The sequence below is a fragment of the Chelonia mydas genome, chromosome 7, assembly GCF_015237465.2.
Source record: "Chelonia mydas isolate rCheMyd1 chromosome 7, rCheMyd1.pri.v2, whole genome shotgun sequence".
Classification (NCBI taxonomy): domain Eukaryota; kingdom Metazoa; phylum Chordata; order Testudines; family Cheloniidae; genus Chelonia; species Chelonia mydas.
The window spans coordinates 86643651-86663860 of NC_057853.1; the positions used below are offsets into that span (position 1 = coordinate 86643651).

General features: G+C 37.5%; 1 protein-coding gene across 1 annotated transcript in view; it reads left to right on the forward strand.

Annotated features, from left to right (window-relative positions):
* PCDH15 (protocadherin related 15) overlaps positions 1 to 20210 on the forward strand; it is a 665248-nt gene that overhangs the window by 187215 nt on the left and 457823 nt on the right. Inside the window, exons 4-5 of the mRNA XM_043551059.1 lie at positions 4278 to 4438; positions 10726 to 10881. Coding sequence (XP_043406994.1) covers positions 4278 to 4438; positions 10726 to 10881 — 317 coding nt within the window. The remainder of the gene's footprint in view (positions 1 to 4277; positions 4439 to 10725; positions 10882 to 20210) is intronic.

The following is a 20210-nucleotide window of genomic DNA, read 5'->3' on the forward strand; positions in this document are numbered from 1 at the left end:
CTGCTGGTTCATACAGTCACCAACGATAAGGACACAGAATTCAAGTTTCTAATTATACTTACCGTAGTCAACTTCTTACATCGTATCAACATTGTCATTTGTAGCTCATTTTTCCAAAGACTTCTATTTTTTTCTGGCACTATATCATATACTCATTTCTGTGAAAATGTATGTAAACTCAGTCATATGCCACTTAATTACTTCCCAATCAGAATTCTCATCTATTGATGTCTACTTCAACAGATAATTATTTTACATTTCATTTGATAAGAATAAATGCCTATAACACAACTGGGCTTTAAATATTGTTAGATGTATACTTCATTGTAAGCTAGAAGTTAAGGAGATTCAATAACATGCATATTCCAGTAAAAGAAACATGAATGCCATATAACCCCACAGCCATAACTTTGGGCAGGCATGAAGAAACAACTTAAATACCCTACTATGTATGTGATTGCAAACCAACAGTAATGGTATGTTAGAACATATCAGTGTATTAGAAATGAAAAGTACATCAGTAGGGCAATATAAATGCCCTGACAGAATGTATATCCCAGACAAAGCTTCACAAAACTTGGTGTAATTTGGTTTCTAGAAATTTGTGCCAAACCTTTTCCCCCCGGCTTTGCTTCATGTATAGCATTTCCCATTAAAGTTTATCTGATAGATTAGGGTTCAAGAGAATCCTCAAAAAGTGAAAAGGCAAGTCAGCTGAAACAACTGAGTTTCAGTTGACTTCTACTGAATCACTGGCACATTTGCTATCTTCAGCAAACCCCACCAGAGATGCAGAAATGTCCTAAAGGTTTCATATGACTGATTGTAAAATAATAGTTCACAAACAGAGCTGCTTTGACTTCACTTGGCTTTGGTTTAGGTCCAACAAAACCTTTCTTATGCTTAAACTCATTCATAACAATTTTGCAGTTATGTCATATGAAAGTTTATTTTTGCTTCAATGTTTCCTTTGCATATTCCCACTAATAAAAACGTGCTAACTTAAAATTATGGTAGTTCAGGTGTATTGCTATACAGAAATACAAACATTAAAGAAATAATAAATTAAGTCAACATTCACGTCTGACACAATACCATTTTACAAGCAGTAGCCTACTACCACTCAACCACATTAATACTGTTTCCCATACATTCCCTGTCATGGTTATAGGATTGATTGCACCTGTTTCCTTTCTGTTCTTTCTGTGTGCCCCCTTTCTGGTGTTAAGCCTTGTGCCCTCCGTCCCACTCTTGGAGTGGAACTACGCAATTCTCCTACTCTTAGACTGAGATCAGAGTCCAATATCCCATCTTTGCCAACCACTTATTATTGTGCAAGTCTGACTCGACACCTGTTTTCTTCATTTTGGAACACATGACCAGTGAGATACATTAATGAACAGCCTTCTTAAAACAAGTAGGTTTATCAGCAAATAGAACTATACGAGAGAAAATAATTTTAAAACAACAAACATCACACGTGCATATTAGACTCATCTAATCTTATGCTTTGCTATAAGCTATTTGTCTTCCCCGTTGAGTTACAGGAACAGAACATATCCAATTTACATAATTGTAGCAAGCCCAGGAGCTCTTGAGATCCAGAGAATGTTTCCCCCTCTTAGAAGAAACTTCCTTTTCTCAAAGCCCCTTCTCCCTCTGAATGCATGACCCCATCTACCTAATATGTTAATGGCTTTTGTTTCTAGGGTGTAGGTTAGAAGTCTTCCTTTTGTCTCGATCTTTTTCTTTTGCGGTCAGTCATCCAGGCCATTCAAGTGAAAAGGTCCATCTGGTTGCTCCATTGTTTGGCAGCTAGCTCTATTGAGGCTTCATGACTTGTAATCACAGGCCTTGTGACTGTAGTAGAGTGTTTTGAAGTTGTCTGGTCCCCCAGTGTTCCGACTTTCTGTCATAGAAATCCCGTACCTCAGACACCTTTGGGGTACAGAACAATAATCATTATGAAACTCCAGGGCACATGCTAAGGCACTAAAATCACACACACAAATCTAATTACAGCCTTCTAGCACTATATTTTTAATTTAATGATTTTTAAATTCCAGTCTTACCCACTCTGTCTTGTGGATGGTATGTGGAGATGGTAAGTTCCGTAGAAATCAGTGGACTATTCTGATTTATTGAAATACTAGGCTGGTTTTAAATTTGAGCATTGCAGTGTTTTTTGGTTCTGTTTTTTTGATGTGCACAAAAAAAACACCACAACACCTTAGACTAATCATGTAAGCTACTTGCAAACTAGTGCATTCTGGGTATTTGGAAATATTTCTGCCTCTCTACTTCCACCTATAGAGACGAAGCATAGAAACTGTCATTTCATATTGTATCAAAATCTTTTCTGTGCCTTTAGATTATTGTCAGTAGGTTATCTACTTGGCATTTTAGTCTAAGGACAAAAGCAGGCTGTGTGCACCTAAAATGATCAAAGATTTTAAGGAACAGAAATTGAATGTTAGAATCTTAATAAGATACAAAAATAATACTATAATGATGGATATTAAAAGGCTTGTTTTCAAATGTTTATATTTCAGCAAGAAATCTCAAATGCCTTTATCGTGGATTTATATAACAATGCAAAATGAAAGTTTGTTTTAAGAATATAGGAATTGCCATAATAGAACATGCCAAAGACCAAACAGCTCCGATAGTGGGCAATGCCGGGTGCCTTAAAAAAAATTATGTGGTTTTAAAAGGACTTTTTATCTAGCAGACAAATGTATAACAAGATCCAGCAACGTCAAACTGGAAGTAAGATGCAAATATTTAACAGTTGTCATCATCATTATTATCTCCTTTATTGAAGGCCAAGTTTGGATAGGGCTGACGTCTATAGGTTTCTTGGCGTAGGCAAATACATGGACTGCCAGCCACCTCAAGTGTAAAATTTTCATTAGTGAGGGCAGTTAATCTTTGTAACTGTTAATCAAATGGAGTAAATTCTCCATCACCTTGAGTCTTTTAATTAAGTAATGCACACTAGCTGCTAACTAGGTAGAACTATTAGGCAATAATTTAACCAAAAGAGAGAGAAAGTGGGGGGAGAAGAGTGAAAACCTATAGTCTGTATTAGACTAATGTATGATACTAACTGAATGCCCCAGAAATGCTACATCATAGAGGGGGAAACTGCAGTGCTTTTATTTTGTAGAGTCTAGTTTTTTATTTCTTTATGCTACAATTTGTTTTTCTCTTATAGAGCTACACAAAAAATGAAATCTTTCCATAGATATTGTATATACGTTTACACTGCAGTGAAGTCCAGGGTTGGAACTCGTGGTCAAGCCTAACCTCTCGTCCTTCTGTCTCTATTCACATTGTGCTAACCCAGGGCTCAGACCCAGAGCCCCAGCACCCTATGGGGATGGAGGGCCCAAGCCTAAGTCAAGCTGACACCCAGGTTTCAAATGCTTTTCCTTTGCAGTGTGGATGCAGAGGACTTATCCTCTGGGAGTCTGCCAAAAGTATCCCCCAATCCCATGGGCCAACTTACTTTGTCTTCTGGACAGTCAAGTTTGGTCAACAGTCAAGTTTTCCCACATTACGCTGTGAACAAAAGGTTAGAATGGTGACATTTTGAGAGGGCGCTAGGAAGTCTGGGATATGGGTGGTTGGACTCAGGCTCTCTTATTGCAGTGTAGATGCTGGAGCCCCAGGAGTCCATAAGAGTCCGTCCTACCTGGGGTTACAAATGAATGTAAACACTCAAACCCTAGGTTAGCAAACCCAGGGTCTGCTAACTCAAGCTCTACTAACCCTGGGCTTACATTGCAGTGTAGATATACCATCCATTACTACTGTTACATTTTATTTCCTTTTCTTTTTCTTCTTCTATTTTCTGATGCACTCTTTATATCAGAAGCCTTAGTCACTGAATTGAAATATTAGTCTCTGTTACAGTATTTTCCTTTGTTCATGATAATGTTGGATGATAAGATGACTGGGGGCGGGGGAATCATTAGGTAAACAGCAAATAAGAACCTAGATAGTGGGTCTAATAACCAAGGTAAAACTTGCAGTGTTTTGTATAAAGAGTTTACTCCAGAGGTCCCTGGAATAGTTTATACCACAGCTAGCCAAAATAGGCCTTTTGAGGTGGAATGTTCTTTTTTTAATACCATTAAAACCCACAATATTTTTAAAAAAAATAATTAGAATGAAAGTGAATTATTCAAATGCATTGAAATTTGCTGTATCGTACACACATATGAACCTATTCTCTCTCTCTCTCTCTCTCTCTCTTTTTTTTTTTCTTGCAGGCACTATCCTAGTGGACAGTATGCTAATAAAAGGGACAGCAGGAGGGACTGACCCCACTATTGAACTATCACTGAAGGACAACATCGATTACTGGGTGATTCTGGATCCTATCAGCCAGAGGCTGTACCTAAACAGTACTGGACGACTTCTGGACAGAGATGTTAGTTTGTTTATTTTCCAGACTCCCCCCACCCCCACCCCCTAAATCTTCGACCAGGGAAGCAAGCATTTAATAGTTAGAAATAGAAAGTTTTCTAAGGGTGACTAGAAAAAAAAATAGGTAAAGTAGTAACTGGATCCAGGAAACATTCTGACTCGCTGTTTTATAGACACACCATGGGTATTCCTTCATGTTGTTGGACAGAAGACATCTCTGCATCTATTTTAAATTAATGGTATTTCATGACATAATCAATACATTCAACAGCACGGGAAGTTCACATTTACAGGTTGTACCTACGTAGTTATATACATTCAGTAACAAGTTAGTAGTGCCATGTATTGTTGCACACTCCGTTATTAATGTTTTTGTTTGTTTTTAATGTTCAAGATTTATCATAAACATAATAATTTCAAGGAGATGAAAAATGCCTCTAGTTCTCTTTCTAGAAGATATAGAAAGGATGCCTGGGCAGGTTAACTTGGTTCCTCATGTTAACTTGTCACCTGCTACAGATACCTGTCAAGGTACATGCCTAAAAGTTTGTACAACAAACAAGTTGAGACTGCAGTCAAGTAGAGATGTGTGAGCTGGTGAAAATAAAGTAATAACTGACCTAAACTCAACTTTAAAAAAAAATGTAGGTAGATTTTTTTTTTACTGCCCTCTACATTTTTATTTTTGTTTTCACATAACTTTGCTTTCTGATTCTGGATGGAAGCAGAAGTGTTGAAATACCTACCTCATGAGAGTCCTCTCCTGGGGCACTAGTCCAGCCAGAAGCAAGGAGTAAAAAAAAAAAAAAAAAAATTGTGAGAATCTAGACTTGTGAGACTTAGAGCCCAATTATGTAGACATAAGAGGACCTCAGAGGATTCAAATAAGCATGTTGTGTTCTTACTCAGAACACCAGTTTGTACCTTGTGTTGTTTCCTTTGTTTAGTCCTCACAAATCTTAAAGGAGCATTATCATATCAAATCTGGGTTCTGTAAAAACAAACCTTTGCAAAATCTAAGGCCAACAGGAATGTTTTCATTGATGTATATTTCATTCAGTAGAAATACTCCTAAAAACAAATCGGTATCCCTCCTACATGTTTGCTCACCAGTCATTGTAGCAGTGTGTTAATACAAGGAGCCTGAATGTAAAATTGACTCAAAACTGACTATAGACAGAAGTGAAAGGGCCTGATCTGAAACCTGCTAAAGTCAATAGGAATCTTTCTGTTGACTGCAGTGGGCATAGATTAGGTCCCAAATGACTAGTTTATTTTCATTGTGTATAGTGAAATAAATGCATTAAGTAAACAAAGAGTAATAATGAAATGTAATTAGTTTTATTTAAATTATCCCTGATTTAATTTACATATATACATTTGCCTAATTGAATGCAATTTTCCTTATTTTGTATTTTTTTTTCATTTGCAAAGTGTACCCATCACATTCTCTAAATATCTGTACATAATTAGCAAAGTCATGTAGAGAAACGCACAGCAGAATGGGCACAGGAAACTCTACCAACTTCCCAACAAAGAAACTCAATCCCCTCTTAAATAATCTCTTTGGACAAAGACATGTGTAGATAGGGCTTGGAGCATCCCCTGTGCTTCATCTGAGCTCCGGTTTTGGATAGAATATAAGGAGAGAGACTGTAGTAGAACCTGACATCCTAGGACCCAGCATAGACACGCAGAACTATTCTTCCAAACTCACTGCACTAAGTGAGTTCTTTTAGCTCTAACAAGGGCCAGGGAGAAACCGTAGGAATAAGACAAACTCAGAAGCACACTTAAATTTTATTTTTTGTTTCTGTTTAAGTGAACAATAACTACCTATGCCGGAAAGTGGGTGAATTTGGACACTAAGAACAGCACACAAACATTAAATTAAAGGAGGGTAGAGTCTCTTAAATAGCCAAGATCTAAACCACGTAGGCTTTTATAGATCAAAACCAACCACTATAATTTTTCTTCGCTGTGTCCCTTTTAAAACACATTGTTCAATGCAGACTTATATATTTGAACTTTGTCATCTGGTGCAATGACTTGATTTTATAAAAAAACAGATTTATTTTAAAAATCTAATTGTTTTTAGTCTGTTCTCTCGTCCTTCTGGTTATTTTAAAATTTCACATTCTGCAAGAAAGTACTTTTTTTGAGCCAGGTCCTCTGCTTAATTGAAATCAAAGTTGCTGTGCCAGTTTACACCAGCTTAAGATCTCTGTTCATGTGGATATTGAAAACTAAGAAAGATGCCTTGATTCAACCTTTATACGTAGCATAGCTCTGTTGGCGCTATATTGAGATTTAGACTGTTTGTTTATAACCGTTCTGCTTCCAGATTGTGCTAATGTAACTGTGTTTACAGAATTATAAAAGTTGTGTTCTGAAAAGCACTGCTTCACTGTCAGGGATACACGGTAGCTGAAGTGGAGGTGACTATATTTAGACTATTCTAGACCGATAAACATGCCTTTCAAAATGTAATGTGAATACCTGTACCTTCCATATGCCATACACTATCTAGTCAGAGAACTTGCTGACCTGATTGCTGTTCTGTATTGGTTAACAGTGGCTTGATTGCAGCTGAAAGTGGTTTATAATGCTATGAATTTATGTTAATGCTCCACCATGGCAACATTCTCAAGAAAGAGAAACAAATAGGTCACTACATGGGAAATGGATGTACATTTATTTTAGGGTTTTTATGCATTATTGTACAATATTTCCAGCATATTCTACTGTTATGATTTTGGTGCCATCCATTGCTTGTTTTACAGTTAATTAATTATATAATATTAGTAATGGACAAATACAAAAGGGTGAGTGTGGAGTGAAATTCTGCATGTTTGCCTCACAAATTTCTTTGACTGTGAACAGAAATATTTTGAGAATACATGTGGCCTCAGTCAAAAAATAAAGAAAATGTAAAAATCCCAGTGGAAAAACGTAGGTAAGGGTCCCCTCATGTCTTCAAGATCCTTGCCTCCCTCAAAAGCCCTGCTACACAACTCCTCTTCAGAAACAGGAATACCTGTAGGATCTGTGGAATTCTGAAGAGACTCTGGCTGCATTTATTTAATGTAAAAAATGGTTATGTTTATTTCATGAGCTCATTAGATTTTCTTAAACATTCAAAACTGGAGTCATGCAAACCCTTCATATCAAAGCCTGAAACCATACAAAATCTAGAAAAACATTAGATCTTTGGCAATGTTCCATTTGAAAACTGCATGAAACTTGATAGTTTGATGGAATTTTAACTTTCAATTTTTGGGGTTTATTTGAACTTGAAAATCAAATTAGTATAGGAGTCTCTGGGTATCCAGCAGAAATTGAAGTCCCACTGTACTCGAAAAGTACAGTTTTATTCTTGCAGTAAATTAATGTAATCCTCCTGAGGTCCCTTCCGATTTTTCCATCTCCCATCTATCCCTTCCATGTCGATTTACTACTCTTTGTGATCCAGATGAAATCAGTTGTTAGATTTTCACCTGGCCTGAACCGGAAACACCTATTCTCCGTTTCTCTCCTTTGTTTTACCTGTCTCTTTGACCAACACACAAATGAATATTCAGTGAAACTTACTCTGAGATCAAACATTATGGAAATTTATACTGTGTATCTTGCATATTACCAAAACTGAGATATTAATTTCTCAGGTCCTTAGACAGCACATCGACTAAGTGAGCCAAAAGAGATCCTTCCCTCTTGCCAAACACACAGGAACTGTGCTAAACCTCCCTAAGCTGACAACCACTCCATATCTTAAGCTTTCTTTAAACCTCACGAGCTCTCAAGCACATAGTAAGTTTTGGGGTACCTCTCATCTGATGGAGCCCTAGCACATGTCAGTTTGTAACATAAGAGCAATAACTGGTGTGTTTTTAATTTATTTTTTTTAAAGAAATGAAGCTTTAAAAAGTTTGGGTTTAGCTTGTTTCCAAGGTTGTTTGTTGTTTTACTATTTTGAGGGAGGAGGAGCAGATCTTATTCGATTCAACTGATTGAATTTATGAGTACGAACAGTGTACTTTTTCTGAACAGTCCAAGCCACTGGTTCTCAACCTATTTACCATCGTAGGCCGCATGGGCAACTCTCTGTGTTATGTGGGCCTCATCCACACATATGTACTGCCTGTATGGTTCTGAGGATATCACTGTGTGCTTATTGGGCCACTTATTTATTTTTAAAGTTCAATTTTTGTTTGCAGATGCACCAACAACAAACTGAGTGCTTGTGTAAAATGGGGGTGGGGGAAGAATGCACTAAATATCAATACCCACATAAACAGACTCACCCGGAGTCTATAGGTATATCCTAAGATCATCTGCACCCTTAAGCAAAATATATGGGCCTTATCTAATATGCAAAAGATAAATATACCTTGGCTCAGTCAGAGCAATGGGGACAGAAAATTTCAGAGTCAAGAGTCATGCAAACACCTCGGGAATGGAGGTTGTTTGTAACTCTGAACAAAACTTTATGATTGTTCTTTCAAAAGTTTACAACTGAACATTGACTTAATACAGCTTTGAAACTTTATCATGCAGAAGAAAATGCTGCTTTTAACTATCTTAATTTAAATGAAGCAAGTCCAGGAAAAGTTTCCTTACCTTGTCAAATATTTTTTTTAAATCCCTCTCTTTATTTTTTTAGTAGTTTACATTTAACACAGTGCTGTACTGTATTTGATGCGGGGGTTGGGGGGGCTGTCTTTTTATATATATGCTGCCTGATCGTTTACTTCCAGTTCCAACTGAGGTGTGTGGTTGACCAGTCAGTTCATAACTCTGAGGTTCTGCTCTATCTAGAAACTGTCAATTAGAGGTCCTCACTAGGGCACAGCTGCTGTCACAGAAAATAATACAGAATGAAAAAAAAGCTGTCTCTTGAGTATCCTGAGAACTAGCCACATGGGAATGGTAGGAATACAGAGATGAGATTTAACAGAAAGACATCACCCCTTGTTTACTTAAGGCCCATTTTTTTCATTATTTTTCATTTCACAAAGAGAAGAGTCATAGTTTCACAAATCATTTTTACGGAATTAGATTTTTTGGGATTTTTTCGAGTAGATGAATAAATATGTTGACATTGTAACACAGCTTTAGTAACGATTTAATTTTATCAAGTAAATTATGCATTTCTTAAAGACCGTCCCTGAATATGCTTGCCATATAAGAAACAGCTGTACCTTGAGCTCTGAATGATTGTAAAAATATAATGTAAAAATTGATTATATTGCTGAATAGAGCCAGTATGCCCATACTTTGTTGTTAAATTGTGGGTATTTAATATAGAAGAAAAACAAATGTTTGTGTTTTGTATATGTTAGCGTTGGTAACTAATGGAACATTGGATCATTATTGTACTTACTTGAATGAACCTATTTAAGGAAATACATTAAATTAAATTAGCCTGACTGATTTACAGATTTAGTTCTGACACACAATCCCTGTTTTTTTCAAGCACATTCATAAGCATTTTTCAGTCCCTAAACTCTAACTAATCTACTAAGCATGCTTGCTGCTGACATATTTATGACCTTCCTATACAGTAGAATGTAATCTATTTGAATGTAAGATTACAATGTATGTTATATTAGCCACAGGAAGTTCTTACCTAGAGCATTATCCATTACCTCTAGAATGTATTGCTGGCTAAATTCTGTCAGTGCTCCTTACAGCTGTAGAAGGAACTGGACTCTGGCCTGCCTACCCTTACAGGTGACCTGGCTGTTTTTAAATTATGAATACATGGCAACTGTAAGTGATGTGTTAGTGCACTTGATGCTATTTCCAAGAACTGTGCGACCTTTCAATCAAACACTACTACTCAAAATGGGATTAGAAATTGTAATGGAAAGACAAATATTTTATCAGTCTCTTTTGCAATATTTTGAATATTCATACAAAGATATGTCATTTTATTGTCCTCTGAATGTGTCAATTGATAATAAATTTTTAAAAATCACTATCTTTACTTTGAAATATGCAGCAACATGCTAGTAGAACTGACAAGCTGCAAGAGAAGCTATATGAGAGGCATGTGTTAGTTCTACCTAACTTTTTTTTTAAACATGTTGCAAAAATAGGTCTAGGTTGTTTTGTTCAGGGCACTGTCCCTGAGAAACTTTCTAATCCAGAAATGTAAAATAACAGTAAATAGAATGATATAGAAAACATAGTTGTCTATAGTAAACAGGCAATATTGACTGTAGTGAGGAAGTTGAGTCTATGCCTCACCTTTCTGTGTATTATAAATATGCGTTTTCTCATTTACAGCCACCAATGTCGATTCAATCCATTGTTGTTCAAGTCCAGTGCATTAACAAAAAAGTTGGCACCGTTATCTACCACGAAGTACGGATTGTGGTGAGGGACAGGAATGATAACTCCCCTCGTTTTCAGAAGCAGCGGTACTATGTGGCAGTAAATGAGGTCAGCTTCACTTAATATCTTTTTTTTCCTTTTCTCCATTTCCTTGGTGTAGATTACAGTTGGAAAATGCTTCTTCCCATCCTCTTTCTTGTTTTCATATTAAAAAAAAACCCCTTCAATTGTAAGAATCCCTTTTGTTTCTAGATAATTTTTTTTCTAGAAGATGTGGCATGGTTATTATATTGGAGTTTTTAATATGTAAGCTGTTAATCTGCAAATACAGCAGAAAGTTTGGCACAGTTCTCAGCAGAGTGCTTGTACAGTTTTAGCTTGTAAGCGTTAGGGAGCCATTTGCTGAAGAAACCAGATCCTTACACTGGATCACAATGAATAAAAGCATCAGTTTAAGTGCAATAAAAATAATTGAATATATAATTATATCAACAGAATTGAACAGTGTCGTAAGATAATGCTTTCCTATTACTACATAAATGCAGGGGCACAACTGAGGAACTTGTAGAAAACAAATGCCAAGTCAGGAGTCATTTTTTTAAAGAAAGAAACAATAATCCTTTGACAAAGTTGTATTCCAGTGTAAACGTTTAATTTACTTCTATTCTGTACATTAAGTGGCCTCACAAATGGAATTATTTTGACTTATCTTGTTTATGTGTCAGGGAATGATTGGAACTGCAAACTAACTCAGTAAACAAGAGATCTGAGATTTGGGGAACTGAGGGATGGATTTTGCTATATTTGTGAAAACTAAGTTATTCTGTTTACTTTCTCTCCTCTGCCTGTCTCACTTTACTTGATTCCTTTTTATTTTTATATATTAACATTATATTGGATAACAATGGTAGCCAGCACAGAGAGTAAGAGTTCCTGGCAACTCAGCTTGGTAGGTGTGACAGTCAAGGTCCAGACACCCCAGTGGGAGAGCAGAATGTTTCAACGCCAAAAACAAGCAGTTAAACCAACTGATTGCATACTATGTGATTGTGCTATAAAACCATATTGAGTATGGCTGTTTGTGAAAGCCTGTAATATTCTGAACTTGATGGTCTTTATGAGATATGTACAGACCATGGTTAAGAATACGTATATATATATATGTAGAAAATGGCAACTGTGGTGCAACTTTAGCATTACCTCACAGCAGGCTGGTGGAGTGATCAGGCAGAGAGGGGCTACCTCCCACACCATTTGTTTACACAAAACTGACTTCAAGTACCCATCCATTGTACAACCCAGGGAAAAACTGGGGTGGGTGACATTAAAGTCAATGGGAAGACACTGAGACATCTTGACTATTGACCCCAGATAATTTCCCCCATTCTGGATAAACCATGAGTTGTCATGCCAGAAGTGGGTGAGGGGAAAAAAGCCATTTAATAAATAAACTTGAATCTGAGGTGTTCATCCAAAACTTCTGCCAAGCCCAATAAAAGTGTGTATGCAGATAACAGGTGTGGTTTTGTGCTGGGCCTTTCAGTACACAGGAGGGAAGTAAAAGTAGCTTTATACCTCTCCTGTATTCTGGGCTGCTCCAGTGGTTAGGTGGTTCAGCATTACAACAATTGTGAGGCCCTGCTATTACAGCAAGAGCTATGGGGACTGGGAAGGTGGTATCATAAGGCCAGGCAGACCAGCCAGCCCTCCTCTACTCCTGCCCTGGAGGAATTTCCCTGTAGCCCTTTCCCACTGCTACAGTCCCTGTATGTCACTAATGTACCAGAAGGGGGTTGTGGTTGAAATGAGAATCTAGCCCAAAATGTATATTTTCCAGACACTTAGGTATTTTAATCAAAAGAAACTGAATATTTATAAGTCTAAACTCAAGTCTCAGAACCCACATGCAAAAGAAAACATGCTGAGTGTGACAGTACAAGGCACAAGTGGTTTCTTAGACTTCTGACCAGAAAGTTCTTTGAGACTGTCTTCTTCATGCGAGTGAGTAAAATGTAGGGGTAGAAGTTTACTACTACTTCGACTGCTTACACATGTCCATTCCAGTGTAGGTAGGCTTGTGCCCCTTCTGTGTCGTCTTGCTGCTCGCAGTTGGCAGGGCCCTTTATACCATGTTATGAGCATGCGACAACAGAGGGTGCCGGACCTGACTCAACGGATACTACTAAGAGAAAAAAAAATTTGGCAGCTGCGCTCAGGGTGCGTGCACACCTACATTGGAATGGACATGTGCAATACAGCTCGAAGATCAAGAGTTACAGAAAGGTTAGTAGCAGTTTTTTGTTTTGTTTGTTTTTGCTTCAAGAAAAAAGGAGGATTAAGTATGTGTGATCAAGAGACAAATAAGATAAACGTAGTATGATAGGCAGCACTGGTAGCATTCAGATTACCTAAAACTTCTATTATAAGACTCTGTTTTCAGTTACAACTTTAATCATTTGGGCTGAAATTTCCCATGCCAGCTCTCTGCCTCAGGCTACCTTTTTTGATCATTGTTGCTGAAACATTTTTTCTCCTATGCTGTCAATGCCCCCTTATAATAACCTTACATCCGCAAGCACGGAGGGAGCAGGAGGAAGCACCCTTACATGGATACAAAGGGATGGGTAGGAGAAAAATTGGTATACTGGGAGTGATGGGAGGGGGGCACTAAGAACCAGGGGGACAGATAGGTAAAAACTGAGGGGGAAGGGACATGTCCAGAAGCTGGTGGAAGGGGGGGAAATAGGAGCAACATGGGATGTGGCAGGAGCCAAAGGACGAGTACGGCAATAGGAGCATGTGGAGGACAGTGAAGGGTCTCTGACTAGAGAACATTCACATGCAGAACCTGCAACTGAACCCTGGATTCTTGAGTGTCACCATTCTTCTACTGTAAGCAAATATTTGTGAAACCTACTGGCAAAGTACGTTTCTCCATATAGAAGATAGCAACCTACTACTACTACTTGTTACTGTAATAGCTCAAGTGAATACGTGAATTCTGTTTGCTCTGATTCTAGAGGTTCTAACCTACTAATGACCTTTGTGGAGGGCAATATAGTTCCACGTTGTAGAACAATTTTGGGTTTTCAGTTTCCTTTTTGTAAAACTTAAGAAATTACATTAAAAGCCGCCTCACTATTAAAAGAACATTAGGAATGCAAAGTAAAACACTCCAAAATTAGGAGGAGTCATACTTATGTTTGCTATACAATCTTAGTTCAGTCGCTTTGTTTTCATGTATTGTTGCCATCTTTAATTACATAAATAAAACTAACCAGTGTGGATTGAATAACTAACTGGTGCAGATGATTTTGGAGAATGCCAAGTTTCATGTCCTAAAACTAAGTATTTTTGAAATTCTAGTTACACAAAAGGACTTAGCCACACTGTGAATAATCTAAACATATTACATATCAGTTGCCTTCAACTGTGAAACTGTTAGAGTAATTTCCTTCTATCTTTGCACAAGAAGTGGGGGGGGGGAACTCTTGTAGCTGGACTATAACCTTGAAATGGTTCTGGGTGATGGGTATCTGCCTGGTGAATCTTGCCCATATGCTCAGGGTTTAGCTGATTGCCATATTTGGGGTCGGGAAGGAATTTTCCTCCAGGGCAGATTGGAAGAGGCCCTGGAGGTTTTTCGCCTTCCTCTGTAGCATGGGGCACGGGTCACTTGCTGGAGGATTCTCTGCTCCTTGAAATCCTTAAACCACGATTTGAGGACTTCAATAGCTCAGACATAGGTGAGAGGTTTTTCGCAGGAATGGGTAGTTGAGATTCTGTGGCCTGTGTTGTGCAGGAGGTCGGACTAGATGATCATAATGGTCCCTTCTGACCTTAGTATCTATGAATCTATGGTGTTTTCCCTGGCAAAATTAAAGGGAATCAAAACAGGATTTAGAACAGGACCCTGGTAGCAAACATAAGAATAAGCATTGTTAGCTTGTGCAAGTAAGGAGCAGACTCTAAGACTTACACTTTAATGCATTATTCTTAGAAATCAAAATTTTACATGAGTATTCATCTCTGCATCCCCGCTGGCAAATACTGGCTGGGTTTTGGATGCCTGAAATAGCATTTTTGCTGAGGCAGCTTCTCAAACCCTAAAAAGTGTGCCAGAAACTTGTGGGGAACAGCACATTTCATCTGCACAGTACATTTAATCTTTTAAGTATTTGTACAAAGTGGAAAGTTTGACTAGAATTATCTGTCCGCACACACCAAATAGCTTTCCTTTTTGTGAATGCATTTGGAGGTCACAAAATACTGTTTGTATGAGACTGATAAGGACCTTCTTAGGATGAAACATTCTTTTGAAATCTGTCTCTATATGGTAATGGTGGATTCTACCTTTACAATGCTAGCTGACCAGAAAACCTGTTCTAGAAGCATTTTTGCCCCACATCAAGGAAATACACACAACAATCTCAAGTGCCCATATGCACTATGATGTGAGCCACCAAAGGATTTCTAATAATTTCTTACAGTAAAACAAGAGACAGGTGATGTTTCTGGCATTGTCATACTACAAACAACTGTAAAGCAGCAACAGTTTCTTCTTATCAGCTGACCTAAAATCCAGAGAGAAAAACGTATCAAATAATAATATAGAGTTTTAGCAAGATGATACAACTATCTTATGGTCACTCATTTGTACCATCACTGGGCAAAGATGCAGTGTTCTTGTTACCAGTTGGAATCCTGGTTTAATAAGATACTTTATTTTTCTTAATCATTGTTATGCTTATATCTTCTGACATGGCATCCCCATGCCTTTCGGCAGTACTCTTTGAGTTAATGTTCTTATTAATTAAAAAAGTATGTTCCTGAAATTTGATAGTTTTTTTTTTCTTGATGGTTTTAGAGAGTAATTTTAAAAAGTTATTGATAGTGTCAATTACCAGCAGAATACAACATTTTTCCAGTTTAAACTACAAGAGTGTAGTAAACTGTTTTCTGAATTATCTATGGCCTTTCTATTTCCCTTTTTGGTTTACATATGAGGTATAATGAAAATATTTGTGTTGTGTAATTAATATTAAGACACTAAAAAAAATGTTGTGTGTATGACCTCTAAACTTTGGCAGAAAGAAATCTGTTTATAATGGAGATTATCCTAGATATTCACACATGCATTTTATAATTATAGACAGTATAATTACAAGAAAACTATTTGTGGTCAAAGTTTAATTTATTAGATACTATCAGAAACATCAAGGGGGAAATCATTTTAATAAATTAAATTCCTCATATTTTAAGTCTTTTTTTATGTTTAAATTGTCCTTAAATCATCATAAGGAATATTTTAAAAAAAAAGTAGAGAGCTCTATTTTAATTTTAATATAATTCCCAATCTTGCTAATCTGCTCTTCTGTCATGTTAAAATTATAAATTTCAAATCAACCCCATACTTTAGCAGAAAGCCCTGGACGAACTGGACCTAATAGGTCTTGCATGTCTTTACTTGTTTTGTATCGTTGTGCTTAGACTTTCATTTTCATTCACACTAGAAGACCTCAAGTGTTACAGAAAGAGAAGAGAAACATTTGCATGGTCAAATGTATCTGAATTTCAGAGTCTCCTTTAAATTCAGAAATGGGCAGCAGTCTCTTTCCATACATCCCTTCTAATATCTGGAAACTTATAATGTTTTTGTAAGAGCCTGTGGGAGTAGAATCTGGGACTATAGTGGTGCTAGGCTGCTGATGCTTCTGTATTACCACTGGAAGCTGTCAAGGTTCCTTCCCCACTCTGAACTCTATGGTACAGATGTGGGGACCTACATGAAAGATCCCCTAAGCTTATTCTTATTCTTAAAAATTTCCCCAAGGTAGAACCTTTGTCTTGTCCTTGAACAGTATGTTGCCACCACCAAGCGATTTAAACAAAGAACAGGGAAAGAGCCACTTGGAGCCGTCTTCCCCCAAAATATCCCCCCAAGCTCTACACCCTCTTTCCTGGGGAAGGCTTGATGATAATATCCTCACCAATTGGTACAGGTGAACAAAGACCCAAACCCTTGGATCTTAAGAACAATGAAAAATCAATCAGATTCTTAAAAGAAGAATTTTATTTAAAGAAAAAGTAAAAGAATCACCTCTGTAAAATCAGGATGGTAAATACCTTACAGGGTAATCAGATTCAAAACATAGAGAATCCCTCTAGGCAAAACATTGAGTTACAAAAAGACACAAAAACAGGAATACACATTCCCTCCAGCACAGCTAATTTTACAAGCCATTAAACAAAAGAAAATCGAACGCATTTTCTAGCTAGATTACTTACTAACTTTACAGGAGTTGAAAGGCTGCATTCCTGATCTGTTCCCAGCAAAGGTATCACAGAGACAGACAAAACCCTTCCCCCGCCCCCCAAGATTTGAAAGTATCTTGTTCCCTTATTGGTCCTTTGGGTCAGGTGCCAGCCAGGTTAGCTGAGCTTCTTAACCCTTTACAGGTAACAGGATGTTGCCTCTGGCCAGGAGGGATTTTATAGCACTGTATACAGAAAGGTGGTTACCCTTCCATTTAAATTTATGACAAGAGCTTAGGTTGGGGTTCTGCTGAAGGCCCTGTGAAGCTAGGCTCTGCAGGAAGTACTGCCCAGCAGGTCCTGGGTGGCAGTCCCTCACAGCCTACTGATTGGCTCATGCTGGTTTATCAACCAGGAAGCCATCATAGGGAGCTGTCTGAGCAACAATGCGGACTGCCTGTTTGCTTCCGCTTCGGAGCTTGTTTTGCTGTGGACCCTAGATTCTGGCTTTCAACCCTGGTTTGTCCCAGATTCTGCTATTTGCTTGCTGTCTGTAACCTGGTGCCTCTCCCTGACCTCCTGATATCCTGACCCAGCTTGACCTCAGTTCTATTTGCCTGCCACCTGCAACTTGGTGCCTGACCATGACTTCCTGGTATCCTGACCTGGTTTGATCCTGTTTCTGCTACTCGTCTCCTGACTGCAACTTAGTAGACTAGTGCACACAGGCTGCCCACGGCCCAACCCTGACAGTTATGATATACAGAAAACACTTTTTCTGAGAGACCTTCTGAAAGACCTAATTCTTTCAATTTGCCACTCATTTCACCCCTCACCAAGTTCCTCCCAAAATAACAGTACATAGGAAGAATAAAAGTTCAAATGGCTCACTTCAAAATGAGTGCATTTACTAACCAATGCAAACATACAGCTTTACTTGTGTAAGACTTGTCTTTTCTTCCCTCTACTCTTCAAGTGTTTCATAGCCCTTTTTGATCATATCTTCTCTAAGGCACTGATCCAGCAATCTGATCTGAGCAGTCAGATCTCTGAAACCAGTGGATTCCACATGTACACAGAGGTCTGCCTGTGTGGACCAGATACCCTATCAGGATCTTGGACAATTAACTTTTTATAGGTTGGATGTTGGCTTTTTTTTGTCTGCAATCACCATACAAATTATGGCACTGAATAAATGAATATAAGAGAAAATTGAGAGATTTGCCATTAACTTTTCCAAAATGAAAATCTGGAAGAAGTATGGTTAGAAGATTTAAAATCTTTGTCAAGTTTTTTTTTTATATTACAATAGCTCCCAGAGGTGTCAGCTGTGATTGTGGCATATTTGTGCTCGGCACTGCAAAACAAAAAGTTTCTGCCACAATATTGGATAGAAGCAGTAACCTTTTTTCCACATCACAGTTCAGAATAGGTCATTAAAAGACTCTAAACAAGTAGATATGATTTGGATCTGTCATGGGCACATAAGGAAATCATGGTTAGAGAAATTAAGTATTTCTCTCTCATACTCACACATATATCTAAGAAAGTATGACCCACAATGAAAGTGGTGTGTGGAGAAGATACATTGGATTATTCTTGGTTTGAAAAAAATGTCTTTAGATGAAGAAAACGTCTAACTGCAGAAATGTACATTAAATGTTTGTCAAGGCAATAGTTTATAGTGGCTTACCTTAAATATTCCATTAAATTTTTTGTGGAGGTTATGTTGGTTGCAACAATATTAGTCTGATGTGGTATCTGTGAAGGTTGATGTAGCCATTAATGGAACATGGTCATAAGTGCAGACCAATATCTAGCCTGGATTTATTATAGTGCAGACTCCAGTGAGGCATGTTTTATAAATCTCACTGCAACTTTAAAAAAAGCCTACTGTAATGTCTTATGAAATATGTCACCAGATTTACTAATTTTCAGTTTTGAATGAACAATATTATTAATACATTGTTCTCTTTACAAGATTATTACCATGGCACCAGAATCATGTTCATGTTTTAGCAATGTTTATATACCAAGATGTAGGTTCCAGAGTTGACAGCTCTCACAATGGTATCATGTGTTTAATGATATTTGGTGTTTTTCTTAAAGCCTCAAACTGAAGTCAAATTAATATTTGAGAATCTCAGCTTTCTCTTTATAGAACAAAAAAGGCTATGGGGAGATTTCTAGCTCTTGGAGTTGCAGAGAAAAGTCTGAAAACATGCCCTGAATGTACCTAAAGGCTCAGAAGGCAAGAAAAAACTCCCAAATTATTATTATAATTTAATTTTATTGATTTTGTTTCATTATTATAATTAATAATGAGATCTGACTCATGATTTTTGAAAGCATGGGATTGGGAATACCTAGGTTCATAATTGATGGAGGCACTGGTCATGACTGCATAGTTAAAGTTGAGTTCAGTTTTGCACTTCAATCAGGAATTCAGCCTCTTTGTTTTATGTGAATAACACAAAATTTCCTTTCCCAAACTTTACAGTACTTACTCTTTGAGTATAGAATACATTTTATGAGGATCTAAATTTTTTTGAGTTAAAATTAAAAATTGGGTTCATCAAAAATGTAGCTTCCATGTCAGTCTTTCTTGGCCTAGGTGACTGCAATAAGGAATAATGCAGACACTTCAAACTATCCATTTAGTCAAAATTCATTGGCATCTTTTTCTATGTTATATTTGAGGAAATTAGGTTGTAATTAAGCTATTAATGATTGTTGATCTCATGATTTGTATATGGTACAAAGAGCCTTAATAAACAACTCAGGTAACTTTTAAGAGGAAGAATTGACATCTAAGGTGAATAATCCAATTACCAACTTTCCTCTACAACTAATTTACATGCAACAATTCTGTTGATTGTAATGACTCTTTGATATGAGGGAGCTTAGACACGTGTCAGGAGTTCTCATATGTAGAATCCTTGGCCCCACTGTCACTGCTCTTTAAAGATTTTGGGGCTGCATGATAGCTTCGACATCAGTGCTTGAAAGGCTCCCCATGGCACTACTGTGTTGGCTCCACTGTGCATTGAGGAAGCACTGCCAGTGTAACTGAGCCAGAAGTGCAGGGGGACCTCTTAAGGAACTGAGACATTGGCTCTTGGAGAATTATGTTCTTCCTGCCCCCTATCCCTATATCACCATTCTTACTAACACTGACCTCT